General features: G+C 41.0%; 1 protein-coding gene across 1 annotated transcript; it reads left to right on the top strand.

The window, feature by feature from the left end:
* The first annotated feature begins 2154 nt into the window (after positions 1–2154).
* On the top strand, positions 2155–21070 carry LOC134547668 (opsin-5-like). Its single transcript, XM_063391816.1, has 6 exons — positions 2155–2435; positions 9467–9586; positions 13629–13799; positions 17028–17362; positions 19517–19752; positions 21007–21070. The coding sequence occupies exons 1-6, from the start codon at positions 2189–2191 to the stop codon at positions 21068–21070; spliced, it is 1173 nt and encodes a 390-aa protein (XP_063247886.1). The 5' UTR covers positions 2155–2188.
* The last annotated feature ends 552 nt before the right edge of the window (positions 21071–21622 follow it).

Raw genomic sequence — 21622 nt, forward strand, 5'->3', positions numbered from 1 at the left:
GCTCTCTCTGCTTAAAGCTGAGAAAAAGTGTTTCTTTCTCAGCAACCGGAGAGGATAGTCTGTCACATTAACATTTGCAAGCAGGTAAACAACCTGTATTAAATGAAGCAGCAAAATTTTCCATGTCTAGGTGGACCAGAGATGGCTCTCTCCTGTCCCAAGGCTGTGATTTGTCTGACAAACCTGCACCTTTGCCTCAAGGCAGATTAAAAATCCACTGTCTGCACTTCTGGCTGGGTTGAAATTTCCTATTTAAAGCTACTTTGTTTGTACACTTGGACATAGCAAAATATTGTCCCTGTGAGCCACCTGATACTGACTTGAGAGGGAAATTCTACTGTGGCTCAAAAGAGGAACATGCCCTGGACACTCTGATATTTGTGTCAGACCCAAATTGTGCTGACAGGTCCCAGATGTGCCTTTCCACTTGCATCACTGCAGCCACCCACGAGGTTCAAATGCTGCAGCCACAGGAGCTGTGGGACAGAAAGACACCAGGATCCTTTTAGAGGCCAGGTGGAACCTGGATCACGACTTGTGGCTATGATAGGATGGACAGGATGATCCTGATTATTTCCCAGATTCATGCTTTAGTCCATCCTTTTGTACAAGAGTGTCTTGTCAGTCTGTCCAGGCTGTTGTACCAGAGTGCCTGATCCAAACCTAAATGGTTGCTCTGCTCTCTGGAACGGTGAATTTTTTTTTTAATAGTTAATTATTTTTAAAATTAAGGAGCCTTTTTTTAAATTAAAAAAAAACAACCCAACAACCAACCAAAAACAAATGAAAAACAAATAAAAAACAAACAGAAAACAAAGACAATGAGACTCCAGAACTTTATTTAAATAGTTATGCTACTTGGAGCCACATGCCTGGGTGACTTTTTGTTCTCTCCCTTGTCTAGAGTAGCAATGTGCCTTCATGTTTCAATCCCCTTCAGTAGAATCTTTCTTTTCTTCTTTTTTGCAAAGCTAGAAGGACAGTAGGGAGAGGGTTGTGTGTGAGTGGGGGTACCTGGCAACACAGGTCTGTTATTGACAAGACTGCCTCTCTTCAAGATGCTAAAGAGAGAGCAAATGAGTAAAATAAAGAAATATTTTTTGTTTTTCATTTAGTCTCCCTCCAAGCTGGACTTTTGAGGGGAAAAATTTAGAGCTTCACAGCTTGTCCCAGGTCCCACAGCAAAAAGTTTTGGAAGTCCTGAGTCAAGTGCTAAGGCCATGAGTGCCATTCCTGCCCCAGCAAGCACCAGCAGCAGGAATTGGGGTGTCTGAATGCCCTAAATAGCTCCTGGCTAGGTGGTTTCAAACATGGCAGAAATGTTTTTTGTCTTATGCAGGAGTTTCTCACTTTACTTCTTCAGTTGTCCTGGAGAGATGATTTTCATGGGTGTTTGGCTGATTCTCATTTTTCTCTGCTAGGGTTCCCGTTACTTTCATTAACATATTTGTCCTAAATAACACATTTCCACACAAAAGAAAATGGAAAGAAAACCCAACAAGCCTTTAATTTAATACTCCTGCTGCTTCACAATTCCAGTGGCCAATTGTCTATAACCATGGCCATGACAAGTTATTTGCATTGGAACACAACAACTAAGGAGAATTTATGGATGTCATTTTTCACCTATCTGTAAAATTTGCAGGGCTGCCATCTGCAGGCATAATGCCCCTCAGGATACAAAGGAATTGCTGGGACTGTCTTGCAGATAATTCCCAGTTTCTTGGCATTGTGAGAACCACGTGTATAGACACAGACAGGTAGCACAGACTCAGCTCCAGCTCTCCTCCAGTCCTGTCACTGGTCGTGAGAATGAACAGATCAGCCACTGTCCCTCCTCTTCCCCTTGTGAGGATGATAGAGTGAGGTCTCTCCTCAGTCTCCTTTTCTCCAGGCTGAGCAGACCATGTCACCTCAGCTGGTCTCCCCTCAGTGTCCTTTTCTCCAGGCTGAGCAGACCATGTCACCTCAGCTGCTCCTCAAAGGCTTCCCCTGCAGACCCCTCACCACCCTCATGGCCTCCTCTGGACACTTTCCCATAGCTTGGTGCCTTTTTCCTGTTGTGGTCCAATGTAAATAGTGATGTTCTTGGATAAAGTAAGGCATGACCTAAATCATGGCATGATGCTTTGTGCAAGTTTGAATGGTATCCTGAAATGCCCTGGGGAGTATCAGAGCAGAATTGAAGATGGGAAGATGGATCCTGTGCATGAACAAAAACATCTTCACATTTTCTAACAGCAGGTGTGATCCATTGCAAACTCTGTTCTTTTGTCTTTCAGGCACTAAACTGGACATGAGTGGGATGGCATCAGATCACAACAATTCTTCCCAGGAAGAATACATCCCACACTATCTCCAAAAGGAAGACCCCTTTGCATCAAAGCTCTCTAGAGAAGCTGACATCATAGCTGGCTTTTACTTGACAATAATTGGTAATGATTTTATAATTTGTCTTCAAAATATGACTGTGCTGCTGCATCCTTGCAGCTCTCAGAAATGAGGCAGAAACTGCTGTTCATTAGATGTGTAATTACATCAAATTACACATACCAGAAAGAAAAACCTAGGAGGAAGGAGAGATAATGTGTTAGAAATATGGTGTCAACAGTTAATGTCAACAGATAATGTTGCTGCAGGTAGCCAAAAGGGACTAGCAGTAGATGTTCCAGGAAAAAGTACAGATATACTCATTGCTTTTAATAACTGGTAGGTTGCTACACTGCAGTTTAATTTGTCCTTGGGCAGAATAGGATTTCCCTCACTATGGAATTGTGGGGTTTATGGCCTGTTTTCACAGCTTCTCTCGTGAGCCTACACAGCAGTGAACACCCTCAGATGTGTTCACATGACCCTTGCTCAGCTCCTGGCATCATCTGTCCTCTGTTACACATCACATTGAGCAATATTTTCTGCCCAGTACCCTCCCCATCCTTTTGTGTTGGAGTCCTTTACAAGGTTCTAAGTGACCTTGCAAGCAGAATAAATACAATTATCTATTGGTTAGTGCACACCCATGATAGCTGGGCCTGATTTCTCTTTAAAGTATTCACATGCTATCATTCAGCAGGAAAATGTTGGTCTCTATTTCTTCTAGGGATAAACTGGGCCTTGTTCTTGATAATTTGCCCTCTTTACTTTATGGAGGAGGGCAGAGTTATGTCTTTTTGTGTCCACATTTGCCTCAGCACCTGAGGGAATGGCATGAAGCTGAGTCAGGGCAGGTTTAGGTTGGATATCAGGAAAAGGTTTTTCACCCCAGAGGGTGGCTGGGCACTGGAGCAGCTCCTCAGGGCAGTGGTCACAGCACCAGCCTGACAGAACTCAAGAAGTGTTTGGGCAAAGCTCTGATGCACATGGTGGGATTCTTGGAATTGTCCTCTGCAGGGTCAGCAGCTGGACTTCGATAATCCATGTGCGTTCTTTTGGACTCAGGATATTCCATATTCTATTCTATTCTATTCTATTCTATTCTATTCTATTCTATTCTATTCTATTCTATTCTATTCTATTCTATTCCATTCCATTCCATTCCATTCCATTCCATTCCATTCCATTCTTCTTTATATATTTTAAGTTCCTTTATGCTTTATGGTCTTATTTCATGCAGTTTCTCACAGCTTAACAGCTATTTTCTCACTAAAACTGATCTGAGGACAGAACTGTTCTGCAAAAAACCTGGGCTCCAGCTGTCAGATGTCTGAAGACAAGATGGAATACAGGGTGTACAGTGATTCCTTGACATTTATCTCAGTTTTGATTCATTGTCTTGTTCAACAAGTTGTGCACTAAATACCAAGATCTGTCAGTCAGTCCTACCTTTGTCTTTCTTGTCTTTATCTTTACACACCCCCCTCCTACTCTGTCTTACTGCTTTTTCTCCAACTGATCTAGGTAATGTAATCTTTTCCATAGTGGAGGTGGAAGAGTTTTTATTATTATTTCCCTTCTATTTATGTTTCTATTTGTTTCTCATTTCTCTTCTGCTTATGTATTTATTGAAAAAAGAATTCAGAGCAGCAGAGGTGACAGGTGAAGCTGTGTCCCAGTGCTGTTCTTGGTACTCATACACTGTTTTGTAGGTATCCTCACTTTTCACACATATATTTCTTTTCTGTTGCTCTGCAGGCAGATGTCTTCAGTGAACTGTACAAAACAACCCCCACTCCTTTTTTCACTTGGTTAAGTAAACTTAGCTCTAATCCCAGGAAATATGTGTGATGGATGAGTCCTCCCAATATACACAGTGTTGCGTTGTTATAGTCACTGTATTTAATGTAGATCTAGCCTGTTCCAAAAATTATCCCTGTCAGGTATAAAATATCTTGAAAAACAAAGACATTATCAAATTAAGGCAAGGAACAAGAATCAAAAATTTCCAGTGAAAAGCTAGAGGCCAACCATAAAGGCACAGGCTTTTGTGAGCAATGTGGGTAAAATAAAATTATAATTTTAAAAGGTCTCATAATCATTTTGATATTAGTCTTGTGAATTCTTTGTATTCAGTGGCCTGGGCCAGGATAGTTCAAACCATAGCTCTGCTGTACCAGTATGTTTCTGCACACATCATAGCCCACACATTTAGCTCTAAATTAACTTAATTTTTAAAGTGTGTGTTTTGCATGGCATTTTACTTGGTTAATTACTTTGACCTTGTGTGCATAACAAACTTCACTAGTGACTTTCATTAGAGTTAATTATGGTCTTCCCATATCCAAATAAATCTTGTGTTTGCATATTCCTTGGATCTAAAGAACACGGATATTAGGAAAAAAAATCCTTCACTGGAAGGATGGTTGAGCACAGGAATGGGCTGCCCAGGGAATGGTGGAATCTTTAGCCCTGGAAGTGTTCAGAAAATGAGTGGAGGTGGCACTTCATGGTATGGTTTGGTGGGCATGGTGGTGTTCAGCCAAAAGTTGGAGTTGATCATCTTGGAGGTCTTTTGCAACCTAAATGATTTCATGATTCCATGTCTGTGGCTCTTTATTATGACTTGTGATTAAGACTAAACCTGTCACATTTTTCCACTGAACTGCATTCCCTACTCCTTTGCAGATCCCTTTGAAGAAATTGTGGCCCCTCCTGAGGATGGTCTGTGGGCCATCCTGACAGCAGGGACAGGGAAGCAGGAGGTGGGAAGCCAGGACTGCTTTTGTGCATCTTTTTGCACTTGAGCTGTGTAAGGTGCAAGTGAATTTAAAATTCCTTTCAAAAAGGAGAAAAAGCTGAACAGTGAGTGAACAAGGTTGGATCTTATCAGGAAACTCTGCAGAACTTTTAGGGTCAGACTGGTTGTACAGCTGAAGTATTGTAATTTGAAATAGAAAAATAATTGGGTTTTTGTCTTTGAAGGAAATCAGGAGCCTTGATTTGTCTGATAAATTATATGTGAACACATGATCCTTTGTCTTGAATAGTTCATTTCCATGTATAGCTTTCTGTATTGTCTAGGAAAAAAAAATCAGACTATGCACATGGTTATAAGAATCCAATTATTTGTTTTTGTCACTTCCTCCACCAGCTTTTTCATCACTGCCTTGATTGATTCACTGTACAGCCAGGCAGGGTGACAAACTAGTGAGCAGGGACCTGCTGGCTGTCAGCTCCTCTGAAACGCCTTGGCAAGTTACTATTGATTTACAAACTGTTGTGCACACTCTCTCAGCCTGTTATGAAACAACTTAATTGAAAACAAAATCCTGAACTATCTTTTTTTTTTTTTCTTTCTTTTTTTTTTTTTTTTTTTTTTTTTTTTTTTTTTTTTTAATTTTCTCTGATGGTTTAGCACTGCTCTTAGGTTGGAGAAGTGGAAGTTTATTTCTCCAGTTGGCAGCTTGTAAACTCTTTCCCCTCTTGCTGCAGGTTGTGTGTCTCAGCCTGGCTCTGGCTCTGTCTCTGCAAGTGTCACTTTTTTGGTTATCACATCCTTGACTCTTTGTTTGTATATGTGTAATAGTGCCACAGTGCCATAGAGAGTTCTCCTGGAAAATAGCATATATTTTATATCTGAAAAGTCTTTTTTGCCTGTTTCCAACCTAGCAGAGCTCCTCCAGAAAGGGCTTCAGCTGACTGCTGGGAAAGCCATTTCATAGCAGGAGAAATGGAGCATTAGATGCCTCATCTAAGGAGATTATAAAGTTTTGATCACCAAGGAGTTAAAAAAAGATTCAGATAAGCAATTTTCAGATGCAGTCATAGACAAAAGGCAACACAAATTATCAATGGACCCCTTCCAGCCATGGGATTAGGAGCTCAGTGGGCTGGGGCTTTCTGAAACATTGATATCAATAATGAGCAGTGGTTTCAGGGCAACTTTCAGAGCTACTTGGCTGATAGAGATGTCTCTCTAGACTGCCAGTCAGTTGAAAAGGATTCAGGAAAATGTCAAATGCTTTCAAAAGACATTTCAAGCTGGATGCTGGCACTCTAGTTATCCTAAATATCACTGGGGAGGAAAATGGCATTTAGAGAGAAAAGGATTAAAATATATGAAAAATGCTCACAACTTTGAGATTCATTCACTCAGCTGCAAGGAAGAAAATGACTCATATGAATACCTCTATCTGCTTATAATTCAGATTAAATTTGGAGTGCCATAAGAGTTAGTTGTTCTTAAAATTTAATTCACTAAGGGTAAATCAAATTTGATGAGAAAACCTAAAATCAGTAATAAGCTGTTTCTGTCCTTCTGTTTATTTTCTAAAATAATATAGAAAACAATAGTGTCAATATAAAAAAAAAAGGTTTCCAATAACTGTTGCATTAATACAGAAAAATTCAAAATCAGAATATTTTTCTCCTTAGTTTTGTAAACTTTTGGTTCCTCAGTCACTCATATTTCTTGATCAGTAATTTGGTTTTAGCATCTGGGAACCATTTCTCTCTCTGTTTCATGGATGTTCCTGGATTTGGTTTCTTGATTTTTTGGGGACAAGGCACCCTTGCAAGGGGATCATGCCATTGATGGACCAGAGTAAATAATAAAATACCCATTTAAATACTGGATTATTTATTACTGAATTACCAAACTGATCATTAAATAATTAAATACAATAATTAAATACCCATTTAATTACTGAGCTTCATTTCCTGAGGTCTGGTCTGCGAGAAGGCTTTAATGAAAATTACGTGGTATTCAAAGGTTCAACATTTGGAGAGGGCAGCATTGCTGGGAGGGTGGAAGGTGCTGGGGCCTTCTGGAAGCAGAGGTTGCCCCAGCAGAGCCCCCTGTACAAGGCAGCACAAAGGGTGACTCTGATGGCTTATCAACAGAGGAAATTTGGGTTGTTTATGAGTTTTTTTGGAGTAGTGATGAGTTGGCCTCAGCAGGTAGCTAAGTTTAGAAGTGAATACAAGTGACTTTTCCCTGATAAATGAAGCTGTGTTAATTACCCAATACAGCCTTGCCCCGATGGGTCACAGCTGTATCCAATAAAGATAAGTGTGATAAAAGAGAGTGGGTTAGCTGCAGGGGAGCATCATGGAGGATCGTGAATGTGGGAACCTCGAGGAAGAAGGATCCTGGGGGAGAGAGAGAGACTCACTGCTGTGAGGCCAGTCTGGGTCTGCAGTTAGAGCTTGTTGTTGGACCTTGCAGTCACAGTCTAGCTGGGTAAAAGCCTTCAGTCACAGTCTGCAAACCCATACCTGTAGTCACAGTCTGGCTAGGTGAACGCCTGCAGTCACAGTCTGCACACTAATCCCTGCAGTCACAGTCTAGCTGGGTAAAGCCTGCAGTCACAGTCTGCACACTGATCCCTGCAGTCAGAGTCTGGCTAGATGAAAGCCTACAGTCACAGTCTAGCTGAGTAAAGCCTGCAGTCACAGTCTGCACACTGATCCCTGCAGTCACAGTTTGGCTGGGTAAAGCCTGCAGCCAGAGTCTGCACACTGATACCTGTAGTCAGAGTTTAGAAGGAAATAACCAGCAGTCAGAGGCTGCAAGGGAAGCCTACAGCAGGAGCCTGCTGCAGCGAGAGTCAGTGAATAGTTGGAGTCAGGATGGCTGAGCTGTAAAGAGGAATAAACCTGGACCCTTTTCTTGATGAGATGAACAAGAAGTCTGTGTCTTGGCTCATTTCTACCCTCTAACCAGGGTGCTGCTGCAACAGCCAAGCATTCAGGACAACCCTCAGAGTGGGACAGGAAGGAAACAGGCAGAGAAAAGGCAGTGGAGATGAAGACAGGGTCAGGATAAAGACAGGAATATTCACTCCTAGTTACTACAGTGGGCAAACAGGTTCCCTGAAGGGGAATAAATTCAGAACTATGGAATTACAGAATGGTTTGGGTTGGATGGACCTTAAAGATCATCTTGTTCTAACTCTCATCATGTGGTTCCAACCCCCAAAACTTAATGTTTAATTACTGATTTAGATAATAAGAAACAAAGGTGTCAAACCTAAAATACCTATGTAAAACACCCTTCCTCACCGTTTCCTGAGCTGAACTTGTCTCCAACATTTCCCTCAGTGCTGTTGTAGATCCCTTTCATGAGGCAATGGCAGCACAGGCATTCTTTGCTCTTCACTCCTTTCTTCTGCATTTCCCTCCTTCTTATGTGTCACCCCATATCTGGTGTGAGGCTCAGTGGACCACAGTCCCTTTGGGTTTTTCACCTTCTTGCTCCATGAGAGGGATGTTGTGTGTTGGCCTGTGTTTCCACAGCAAAACTCTCACTCTGACCCTAAACTCTTTCAAACATGAGCTAGTGAAGACACATTTTCTTTAAGGGAACTGGAAACCCTACAGTTTTCTGTACCAGTGTGATTAATTCCATGGCAGATGAGCCACTTGCAGTGCTGGTACCTGCAGGTCCCTGGGTGATGATATGGAAAAAAAAATGTCAGCCAATATGAGAAAGATTCCATGCACTGAATTCCACCTGGAAGTTAAAATCAGATTAATCAGATTTATTTTATATTTTTTTCTTTCTTATGATAGAAATAAATTTTAATGTAAGATATAAGATTTGATATATATACAATTTTATATTTTATATAATATTATAATTTAAATTTAACTAAAAATTTATCAACATCTGATTAGAGTATTTAATAAAGTTGAAATTGGTCAGATTCTGGTTCCTGTGATTATAGAGAGCTGAATTTCATTCTCGTGGCTGTATGAATGTTTGAGTGAGAACTGGGCTGGTCAGAGCAGAGGGATTCTGGGGTTTCTGTTGTGAGTATTCTGTCGATGGCTGTGCAGGCTCAGGTGGTGAAAGCACTGCCCCCCTGCAGAGGGGAAAACAGCATTTGCTGTGGGAGGGACGTGTCTGCAGTCAAGGTCTCTATGAGCTGCACGATGACAGTGAGGGGGTCACCTTTCAGACTAAAATGCCCAGCCTTAGGGACCACAGGTTTAGGCTGAAAAGATCAGTGAATATCACAAGGAAGATGGAGTATTGCTGGTTTTGAGGATGATTTTAATTTGAATGTTATTCTATTTTCCATTATTGCAGGGATCCTTTCAACTCTGGGAAATGGGTATGTTATTTTTATGTCCTCAAAGCGAAAAAAGAAGCTGAGACCTGCTGAGATAATGACTGTTAATTTAGCAGTGTGTGATCTGGGCATTTCAGGTAATTTCATGGTTCCATTTTCCCTGGTTTTTACTATCTCACCATTCTGCCTGGCAGACATTCCTCTGGAAGTCATGGGAGCACCAAATGCCTTTTGCTGCAGATATTTCTGCTCTATTATTTGCATGTAAATAATAGGATGGGAAACAACATTCCTGAACAACTTGATGGGAAGAAATGAAAAGTAACAGAGGAAAAATTAGGCTTGATTTTATCAAACAGACAGAGCTGCTGTTCACCCCAGCACTGGGCACATCTCCAAAGCTTCCATGTGCACCCTGACACAATAACCACAAACCAACTTGGTGTTACAGGTGCAGAAATTGTGTTTTCTTACCATAGGGTGAAATAGAAAGGATCCAAATGCCTCAAAAATACACATTTAGTCAAATAATTGGAAAATGCCAGTGGCCATCAGGCCACCAAATCAAATAGTTTTCTCTCTCGTGGCCATCCTCCTTTGTCTCTGGATCAGAAAAGATAAGCATTTGTGTTAATCTGTAGAGTATAAGCCAACTGGGAGGATTTTTATTTCAACCCCACAGTCTGGATGTGCTGGCACTGGAGAAAAGAGCTTTGGAGAGGTTTATCCAGAATTGCAGAGATGGATGTTTTGGCTCTTGACATGAGACTGATTCAGATGCTCATGGGTAAATACAGGGAAAGAGCTGGATGTCCTTTAGAAAAGGATATTTTGGATGGCAGACAATCCAGTGGGTATCAGGACCCAGCTGACCATGGGATCTCCCCAGTGCCATATAAATGGAATTATATTCTCATGCTCCCATGCTTGCAGAGTCATCTGTCCCCTAACTGTTGTGTACACTAGGACATCTGCCCTCAGCTCCAGTGCACCCTTTTTCTACCCTTGTCTCTTCCAGAGGCTTTTGCCCTCATCTAAACACCAAAAATATCACTGAACTATATAAAATAAAACAACAAATCACCTCCCCAGACTGATGCTTGTTTGCGCTTTCGTGGCACAAGACCAAATATCTGCTCATCCCTGCAGATTCCAGTGGTTTTAGTCAGTAAACATGGATTTCTGCAGGAAATACTAATTCAGTAGAAGAAAGATGTTGGTATAAATGTCACTGCTACCACACAGAGAAATCCTAAGGATTTCTTTGGCATTTCTGTCATGGACACACTACTTCCATTTCTCAACACTTAGAAGTAAAGGAAAATCTTTTTCACTCCTCTGTGATTTTCCCATTTTCTTTGTGTTTTAAGAACCTGTATTATAAGGCTCATATTAGTCACTCCAATGCAAAGGAGTGTTTCAGGAGAATTTCCTCAGCTTTGTGTTCTGAATGTTGCCCAGAGAAGCTGTGTCTACCCCATCCCTGGAAGTGTCCAAGGCCAGGCTGGATGGGCCTTGGAGCAACCTGGGGTAGTGGAAGGTGTCCCTGCCCATGGCAAGGGGTGGAATAAAATGAGCTTTAAGATCTCTTCCAATCCAAAATATTCTGTGATTCTATGATTTGATGAATTTAAACAGGTATCTCATAACCATAAAAGCTCTGTGTCTCAACCATTCAAACTACAGCTTGTTTGGGACCCCTCTTAGTGAGAGGGCTGCCAATGTCTCTGTTCAGGTCTGTCACCAGTGCACCACTTAGCCACCTTGCTTTCATCCATGGGGATCTCAGTCCATCTGGGGTTTAAATTTTGGAATTAAAAGTAGTAATTGCCAGAGCCATGCTTGGTTTTCTCTATTTTCTAATTTATTTTTTTAATTAATGGAAGGTGCTAAGTTGAGAAATGTGATGGGTTCTGTCTGCTGGACAAACTGAAGATAGGATTTTTTTCTGCAAAATCTTCATATTTCACACACCTGTCTTTTGAAGAAAAGACTTCTGCCTTTTGAATAAAAGAGTTCTGCTTCCTGCAGATTTCCACAGGGTGGCACCAGCCCCTTGTTCAAAGCTGCATCAGGCTCATTTTACACTGACACCGTGCACTGGGCTTTTCTGAGTCCTGCTGGAGAAGAGAAATTTGATTTTGTTCATAGCAATGTGTCTGCCTTTAAAGCTGTCAGTCACTTATATGCCTAAAGCTGCTGACATGATTGTTAGCACATAACCTAGACCTTGCCATATTTAACGTTTTTCTTGAAACCTTAATCACCAAGGTCAACTTTTGCTTGAAAAATTAAACATTCATTTATTCTGCTTGGAGAAAAGCACATCAAGCATTGACCTGAGCACATCCTGCAGGTCCAGGCAGAACTTTCCTTACAGCCTTAGGCTGAAGGAAAGTAATCCCAAAATACCGTTTTTAAAAATGCATTTGATTTTGAAGGGTTTTCAGTTCTGATGCTTTTGGCATAGAAGATGGAGCTAAGGTAATTTTCTGCAAGATTCAGTTTTAATGTTTTAATTTTCTGTTAAGAATGAAAAGAGAAAGCATGGTTTTACATCAGTTCAATGTGAAATGGAATGTTCTTAGGAAAAATATTTTCCTACAGATTGCTTCAACAAAATAGAGATTTTTGTCTTGGTTTCTATGAATAAGTTACCTTGTGGGAAATAGAGTTTGCAAGATCATTTTTGCCCTCTTCATAAACCAATTCACTGAGCTTCTATGACATTAAAAACACTGTGGCTCAGCCAGGGAAACCAGCCTGGTGAAGCTGAGATGTTTTAAAATCTTTGAGGTGCTCTGGCTGTTCCTGTGCAGGAAGGAATACAGTCACAGGAACGTGGAATTCAATATTTAATGATGTTTGAATGTTGCAGTTGGAGTGTTCAGGCCTGGGAGAATTTAAGATCAGACTGGTGAGTAAAACTGAAGTGTTTGGAAAACAGATGTCCCTAGATTATAAATTTTTGAGTTTTCTGTTGTGTTAAAGTAGATTTCTTTTCTTTGCCTAAATTAAGACCGAGAAAAAGGTAATAATTAGGAGAAAGCAGAGATTTCCAACTAGATAATTAAAATTTTCAAACTTTCTCTTTGTCATAATACTTACAAGGAATATGAAAAATGTATACCTGCCTTAAGGTGAGAATAGAATATAATTTGACCAAACTTCACTTCTTCCATAATGCAGCACTCACTTTTACCTGTGGAGGAATGAGCTAAAGTGCCACTAAGAGAAAGCCTCAAAACTAATTACTCATTTCCCATCTCTTTGGGGAAGCTTAGAATGTTTTGATATCTGTGTGCAGTGACTTGCTAGGAGGCACCAAAGAAAGGTGTAGTGTGGAGAAGAGCTGAAACCCCTTCTGCAGCTCAAGTCCACGTCTTTCCTTCCCACCTAACACTTTACCTCACTGTGTATCCTACTGCTGGTCCTTGGCAGGTTTGAAAAAGGCAATTTTGAAGGAAAATTTCTTTACCTAGTGCTTGAAGACACCCAATTGGGTTACAGGGATGTAAACTAAGAAGATCTGTGCTTGTTTCTAGCTCTGACTCACCATCAGCCATCCTGTTTAGATACTGGCCTGTAGACTTAACACATACTCTGAAGGTTTCATAATGAGAAGAACCTGCCCATGATCAGTTTCAGAGTGTCAGTTTACCTCTGGTTCCTGTGGTTTATAGTAAAGCAACTATTTCCAGCCCTTCTGCAGGCTTGGCTTGTCCAACCTTATCATGGGTACCACAGGATCCAGCTAGAGCTGTCTTGGGCTCAGTCCAGTGGAATCACAGGATGGGTTGGGTTGGAAGGGACCTTAGACCATCTTGTTCCAACCCCCTGCCATGGGCAGGGACACCTTCCAGTGTACCAGGTTGCTCCAAGCCTCATCGCACCTGCCCTTGAGCACTTCCAGAGATGGAGCACCCACAGTTTCTCTGGGCAACCCATGACAGTGACTCACCACCATCACAATAAAGATTTTCTTCCTAATATCCCATCTAAAATTACCCTCCAGCCCAAAGTCCTCACATGCTGTGCCTGAAGCCCTTTCTCCCAGTGGCAGAGCGCTTTTGCAGGTATTAGTTTTGTGCAAGCGAGAGGGTTTGCCTTTCTGATAAAAGGAGATTTTCCCAAGGATGGATTTGATCAGTGGACTAGCATTCTCCTGTCCTTTTGAAGTTGTAGGCAAGCCCTTCAGCATCATCTCCTTCTTCTCGCACCGCTGGGTGTTCGGGTGGATCGGCTGCCGCTGGTACGGGTGGGCCGGCTTCTTCTTCGGCTGCGGGAGCCTCATCACCATGACAGCTGTCAGCCTGGACAGGTACCTGAAAATCTGCCACCTCTCCTACGGTAAGACAAACATGGATCCATACATAGGTAACTGTAGTATCCATTGTTGCCATGAGATTTTCCTAGTTTGCTGAGCGTTCATACTAAAGTAGAAGTGTGCACCTTTTCACGCTCGTTTCATGTAAACAAGGAGATTGTATTTGTAAATATTATCATTGTTTTCACATTCTTTTCCAAGAGGAAGAATGACTGTGTGACAGTCCCTTTGACCAATGTGGTTGGGAGGTGGGAATACCACCCTCCAATGCATGGTTACCTTGCTAAAAGTATATAATAGGAAGTAATAAACAAAGCGGGGATTCATCCCCGCTGCTCGTCTGCTCTCCCAAATTCCTGACTCCCTGTGTCTTTTCCAGTGAGGCTAACAGCAACAATCTGTGACTGTAGAAAGGCTGTATTAAGTGCTGTAGTTTACTACACTGAAATAACAATTAAATTAAGCTCTTCAGAATACTTTTCTTAAATATAGAGGGGAGCACACAGAGGAGAGAAACATGTTTGCATGATGCAAGAAATCCCAGTTAAATTCATTTTGCTGGACATAACACCCTCACTGTTGTCCCTCTGCTGTGTGCTTAAGCCATGAGTTTTTGTAACCCCTCATAGATAAATCACTTTATGTCTATCAAGGCCTATTAGCATTAACAGATGTAAGTACTGCACATATTGCAGGGTGTTATGGACCAGCACATAAAAATATTCCTTATTAGATGCCTAAAATCCTCTGCAGTGTGTGGCAAGCTATTTAAAACACCTAAGAGATTTGGAAGGGCAATAAGTCATGATGTGAAATAGTGTCTCAGATATGGAAATGGAACCTGAGAGGATGAAATCAATTTAGCAGTGTGTTACCACCATATCCATCAATATCTTGTACCTCTGGAATATGATATAGTATATGCTTCATTCCTTCCAGTTAAATGATATTGTCACAGTTTAGAAAAGATGTTCTTGCATTGTAAGGGACTAAATTCCCATCCAAATACAGGCAATGCTCAAGGTGACTTTACAAGTAATAAACCCCTTTCCCATGTGACTTGAGGGACACAACAGATTTCTTTATAATGACATATAATATCAATCATGTTAAGTTGTAGGAGTGTTTGCAGCTAGCAAGTGTAAGGAAGCCAGTCTGTGCAAGCAGATAAAAGCTGTGGTACTGTGCTGAGAAGTGCTATCATAGATCCTGGTGTGTCCATACTTTTTCCCTAAATGGGAGTACAGGGGAGGTCTCCTTAGTTGAGTTTTAGATACACCAATATTATTAAGCAGGATTTCTGTTCTGTCTGTAGAAGCCTTCTCAAAATAATTCAGTGGTAACCCAAATCTCAGATGATTTTTCACAGTCTTGGTGAGCTGAAATGAATATTTCATGGCTGGCTGTATTCATGCCACCAGCTGTGGTGTTTAACTTGACATCTTAGTTTACAGGAGAGAAAACATTTCAAAACCTTTATTCTCAAAGAGTCTGATCATCGTGGTCCATACAAAATGATGGAGAGCAATAAACAAACATGTTTATCATGCTCAGTCTAGGTGGTCAAAAAAGGTTACTCTTTTAATTGTTATGCTATTGCTGCTTTGTTTTTCCACCCCTGAACACAACAAATCACCTTTCTGTCTCTCAGCCATCACACAGGAATACATCATTTGTCAGGCAATGTTTGTTTTCCTTCCAGTGACCTGGACATGTAAAATCAGCTGTGAAGGGATGCTGGACACATCAAAATTACAAGTGTTTCTATTTTAGGTTTAAAGTTATTCTGAAATCCTCAATAAATGTCCTTAATGTTAGTGTGAAGTGAGTGAAAACTCCCCCATGAGTCAGAGGCAGCAAGGGAGTTGGGAGTTTCAAGATGGAAGATGTTATAACACCATATTCCAAGCTTCTGTAAAAATTAAAGATTTAAATTTGTTAGTCCTATCTGAGTCCTACTTGTTGAATATATAGGTAATGATGAAAGCCCTGCAAACTGAAACTTTTTCTAGATGAATTAGAGCTGTATGAAAGATGAGCAGAGAGACAATGTTCTGATCTTCAGGATTTCTATTTGCATTTAATTTTAAAAAATGGCAAGGATACACAAAAACACATATTACAGATTCTTCTGACAGGACACATATGGTGATTTTCTCTACTGGAAAAGAATGAAAAAGTAAAATGAAATCTTAGATATCTTATTTCCACTGTAAAACCTTGTTTTTCAGTCACTGAGTTTGAGCTTTAGTCAGGTAACACAGGAGAGAAAGAATAGGAAAAAACCTAAGTTACATTAAGAATTTAAATTACTGGACAAGATTCCCATGAGTGTTTCTGAACTGGTTGTTTGGATTTCTTTAGTTTGGACTCTTCTCAGTTGCAATTCATCACAAATTAAAGCAAAGATCTGAAATAAGGACAGGTGGAACTTTCCATGTGAGTGTACCTTTATGTTCATGAGGCACAACATGAGCTCAGGGTCACCATGGACACCTGCAAAGAGCCAAGAGGAACACGACAGAGTTGTTATCAAACAGTCAAAACCCTCATATTTCACAGATTCACAGAATGGTTTGGGCTGCAAGGGACCTCGAAGACCATCCAGTTCCAGAGGCCCCACAGGGACAGCTTCCAGCTAGACCAGGTTGCTCACAGGTGATGGAATCTGTGTGGGGCCAGGACGTTGTTAGCCCCATGAGGGAGTGTCACCTCCTGAGGGTTCCCTGCAGCCTCAGAAAATGGCTTGTAAAAATAGTGAGGCAGCATGATCAGAGGTGTTTGAAAAGCAAAAGGTTTTAATAAAGATGAAAATAACAAACTATACAAAACAAAGTGAAATAAGCAGGGAGGATCCTTGCACTTGCTATCACACCCTGAAAATACTCCAAGAGTCTCTGTGCCCTCCTTTAAGTATGTAATGATCTAGGTGGGGTTTTTGTCATGCTGCCCAATAGAAATAGCTACAGGCCTTGAGGTGCAGTTCAGGGACCCAACACATGCCTCTGTCCTGGCACAAGGCCAATTATAGTGAGAAGAGCATTGAAGTTCCTGGTTCTTTGCCTTGTAAGTGAAACAAAGAATGAAACCCAAATCCTTTCCTAATGTGGGAACACCTGCTAAGGTGTGGGGGCACATTGCTACCCACAGCCACACGCAGCCTGGCCTTGAACACTTCCACTTGACACGATGTGCTCCATAGTGCCAAAAGCATCCTGACATGAACTTGTAACTCTGGAATTTTCTTCCAGGTACCTGGCTTAAGAGGCATCATGCATTCATCTGCCTGGCAATAATCTGGGCCTATGCTACCTTCTGGGCTACAGTGCCTTTTGCTGGGGTGGGGAGCTACGCCCCCGAGCCCTTTGGGACCTCCTGCACTCTGGACTGGTGGCTGGCACAGGCTTCAGTGGCTGGGCAGGCCTTTGTTCTGAGCATCCTTTTCTTCTGCCTGCTGTTCCCAACGGCAGTGATCGTGTTTTCCTACGTCAAAATAATTTTAAAAGTCAAGTCATCCACCAAAGAGGTCGCTCACTACGACTCCAGGATTCAGAACAGCCACATTCTCGAAATGAAGCTGACCAAGGTAGGCAGGAATGTTTTCCTCAGTTTGCTGTGTTGGGTCATAAGAGCAGATTTGGTGACAATAAAGTGATGCTCTGAAGGTGGTTTTTGTAGCTTTTTCCCCTGTTACTGTCAAGATAGGGAAAAACCAGGAGTGGAAATATAATTCTGTTATTAGAGCACTTGGGTCCCTGAGATCATGATTGACTCTGAAGATCTGCCACAGCCTTTCCCTATGACTTTACAAGTCATATCATCTCCCTGTGGCCCCACCATAAAACACCCTTTGCTTTCAGAAACAGTTGTAAAGACTAATTTAAGGTGTTTGATGAGCATAGGAATTATAACAGAAAACAGACAGCAGCTTATTGTAGCAGGGAAATAAAACTTTCATACAGTTTACATTCCTCTGTTAATGAAGATATAAACCAAAATTGGTCCTGTGACACTGCAATTGTTTCTATCCAAATAATTTATCAGTTAGGCTCAGCCATGAACTGCTGATAAAAATGCACTGAATTGCTAAAATTAATTTTCCATCTCAGACCATATCCTGTTTTCCCTTTATGATTGAATCTATTTTCTGTTTGGCAGTGGTGACAGCCATGATCCTTGATACTGGTTATTGTGCCAGGAAATATCTCAAAAGAGAGGCTTGTATTGAACAAAATCAGATTCCTCAACTGTAAAAGATTCACCAACCTCTGTAAGGCATGCCAAGAGCTAGAAAAGCAGCAAGTGTTGCTTGGCTGATCAAATTTTATTTCAATTTTTGTGAGTTGAACTGAGAGTTATATAAGATACAGCAATAAGGGACATTATGTCTAAACATATCTGAAAATCTCAGCTATGTACCTGCACAGTCAGTGCTGCCAGTACAGCTGGTACAACTTTACTTGCCTTTCAAAAGGATGTTTCAAACTGTTACTTTTTTTTGGTGGTTATTCAGCAAATTTCCTTTGAAGAGCAATGGAAACTTTTGATTTCAGGCTGCAGATTTTTTTTTGCATATCAGAAGGATCATGTAAAACTTCAGTGTGATCTGAATTGCAACACCAGTGATTTTCCCTCCTGTCTTGGATCTACATAGGAGAACAAAATGTTAGGATAAACATAAATATGGAAAACTAGTCTCCCTTATAACCCATTTGACTCCACAGCACAATTTATAACAAATAGACTGTGTTTGAGATCCTTGGCTCACCTGCACTGTTCTTTCAGTGACAAACAACAAAACCAACAGGCTACAAGAAATATTATGCAGTGTCCAAACCCCTTGTGCTTTCTGGTGAATTTTTTTTTAGAGTCTAATCCTGCTAATTGCCTTATTCCAAATGAGTGCACATGCACTGCTACCAGTGTGGATGCAGCAATAATCTGTCAATGGCAGCAGTATAAAGGCAGATGTTTTTCAGGATGTATGATGGCATGGCATCATTTGAAGTGAAATCAGGCTGTGACCGAGGCCAGACAGGCTGGTTCAGGTAAAGTATACAAATCACAGATTTTGGCCACAGTTTCTCTTTAATATTTATACTAAATTTCTTATGGTTCTATTTCCTCACATTATAAGGAGGTCACTTATTATTTTACCAGGAACTCATTTATCAGAACTAAAATATTTACCATAAATCTGCTTTTTAAAGTATCTGCATATTCTAATTGAGTGCAAATCCATGAAATGAGTTAGGAGAAATAAATCTAGTCATTTTACTAGCATTCTCACTCTCAGTTAAATTCCCAATTTTAAAAAGATCTTTTTTCAAGTTTTGTAGCTCTGCTATTTGCAGCTCTGCTATTATCAGCATAGTATCCTAAAAAGGAGATTCTGTGTTTTGAAATGAATCCCCTCCTTAAATAATTTGAATTCAATATCTAGCTATTATTATTTTCTGAAATCTCATTTAGTTTCCTCATATTTAGCCAGACTTTGCTGCATTTTTGAAGGTCTGATAGCAGCCTCGTTAATGGCTCTGTGTCAGGCAGGAGAAACACAGGCGTGAGATAAAGAGGCAGATTTTGCTCATATTGTGAATTTATATGAAAAAGCAAGTTACCATTTTTCCTTTCCGTTCAGTGGGATGCAGCTCCCTTGCATCCTGCCTAGCTGTGTGCTGCTGTGCCAGTGCCAGGCTCTTGTGGATAAACCCCGCTGTCTCTTTTCTGCTCTCACAAGGTGGCAATGTTGATCTGCGCAGGGTTCCTGCTGGCCTGGATCCCCTACGCCGTGGTCTCGGTCTGGTCAGCCTTTGGACAGCCAGATTCGGTCCCCATCCAGTTCTCAGTGGTACCAACACTGCTTGCAAAGTCAGCAGCCATGTACAACCCCATCATTTACCAGGTCATTGACTGCAAGTTTGCCTGCTGCCGGTCGGGAGGGCTGAAGGCCAAGAGCTCTTTGAGGAAATCAAGGTAATTTCTTCTTTGGGGAGTAGGAGAGCTTTAAGAACACGATGTTCCAAAAAGTACCAAACTAAGATTTACCAAAAATCACAGCTCATTGAATCCCAGTTCTTGTTTTTGACCATGACCATTTTGAATTGGGATTTTTGTTGCCATGAGGATTTGTAAAGTGACTGTAGGTGTATAAGGAGAAGCAAGAAGACAGTTCTTTCTTTTAGATCCAGCTGCAACTCCATTGATACAGTTTGGAAAAAAATCCCCATTGGTTTTAATGGGTTTTGGATCAATGCTGTCCTCCTCATCCTTTTCTTTCACATCATCATAAGAGTTTCCTCCAGGAGATGTTGATGACCTCTATTGCCAGTGGAGCAAATGGAAGAGAATTGTGTAAATTCCTTCCATAAGTAACCTGTTAATACTGTTCCTTTCAGCCACAGAATCAGCAGGGAGAGACAATAGTTCCTCAGCCACCCAGCAGGTACCCATTCATACCAAGAAAACCCACCTCAAACCAGACAAATCAAAGTGCAACTGTCTCATAAGAAAGTCTTCTCTTTTTTTAATTTACAATCCTCAGGCAAAATCTGTGCTCCACACCTGTGGAATTCATGAAAACACTAATTATACTCTTGGAGGAAAAGCATAGTTCTGTATTATGCCAGTACCTTACTCCTGTGGTTGAACAATGAGATAATGATGGATGTTAATCTGACAGTGTAGACTGTCACAAACACCATTCCACACATAAGTGACTGTGAAACAATAGAATTCCAGTAATTTGCTTCAAAGGCCTAAAACACGTGTGCCTTGGTAGAAGCACGAAGGATCATTTTTATCCTTCTTATTATTCCCTTACCAATTCCAGCATTTTTGGTGTATTGCTCAGCAAGTCAGTCTTGATCTTCCACAGTTTCTCATAGCAGATTTTTCCATAATCTTGCACTGAGATTCATTTAATCTGCAGAACATACAGAGTTTATATATGCTGTAAATGTTTGAGGTGTTTATAGTTTGCCAAAATCCTTTGCAGTTTTACTCAAATGGGACACAAATTTGAAGTAACCTTCAGTGGATTTTTGGTAGCGGGACTTGTGTTTAACATCTGAAGGAGGTCTCACCCAGTCCCTCAAGCTGAATGTAAGCTGGCTTCTCTAGACCTGTGTGGTGAACAAAATGATCTGGAGAAATCACTCCCCAGAGGCAGGAGCTTAATTTCCAGCTTGGTGTGAGCAAAATGAGCATTGTACCTTCTCTGCCCCACAGGACATACACAATATCTGCACACAGGGACTCCACAGCGATGAGCGAAACCCAACTGGAAGCATGAGGGCTCACCTCACATACTGCAAATGAAAATCTGATGGAAAGCAACCCTGCTGGCTCAAGCTGCTCTTTCTGTAAATGAATTAAAACATGGTGACAGGTTTATTTTACTCCCTATTCCTATGTATGATGTACAGTTCTTTCCATCCTGACCAAAACAGTGCAAATTAGAGTTGGGCAAATATTCTAAGTACTCAGAGGAAGAAGAGATGAAGAAAATTTGTTTATATTAAAAGTTTTCCTTCACTTCAGATGCTTTAAAATGTCCTTTTTTTGTTCTTCTGAGCACTAACAGAAATGATACTTTGGGCTTTTTTTTCCCCAGAGGAGGGAAAGTGTTCATAAAGGCCAGTTTTAGTTTACCAAAGCTAATCTCCCTAAATTCCTGCTGCAGTCATTGGAGACCTGGAGCATGAGAGAAAGGATTCCATGGAGGACAAATCTGAGTTAGAGCTTCACTTCTCAGGGCTCTGAATTACACAGTGGGGAAATACTAACTGACTGGATTTCCCTGGTGAGCATCTCTCCAAATCATGAGGCTACAAGCTGTGTTAAA

Source organism: Prinia subflava, chromosome 2 (assembly GCF_021018805.1).
Source record: "Prinia subflava isolate CZ2003 ecotype Zambia chromosome 2, Cam_Psub_1.2, whole genome shotgun sequence".
NCBI classification, from domain to species: Eukaryota; Metazoa; Chordata; class Aves; order Passeriformes; family Cisticolidae; genus Prinia; species Prinia subflava.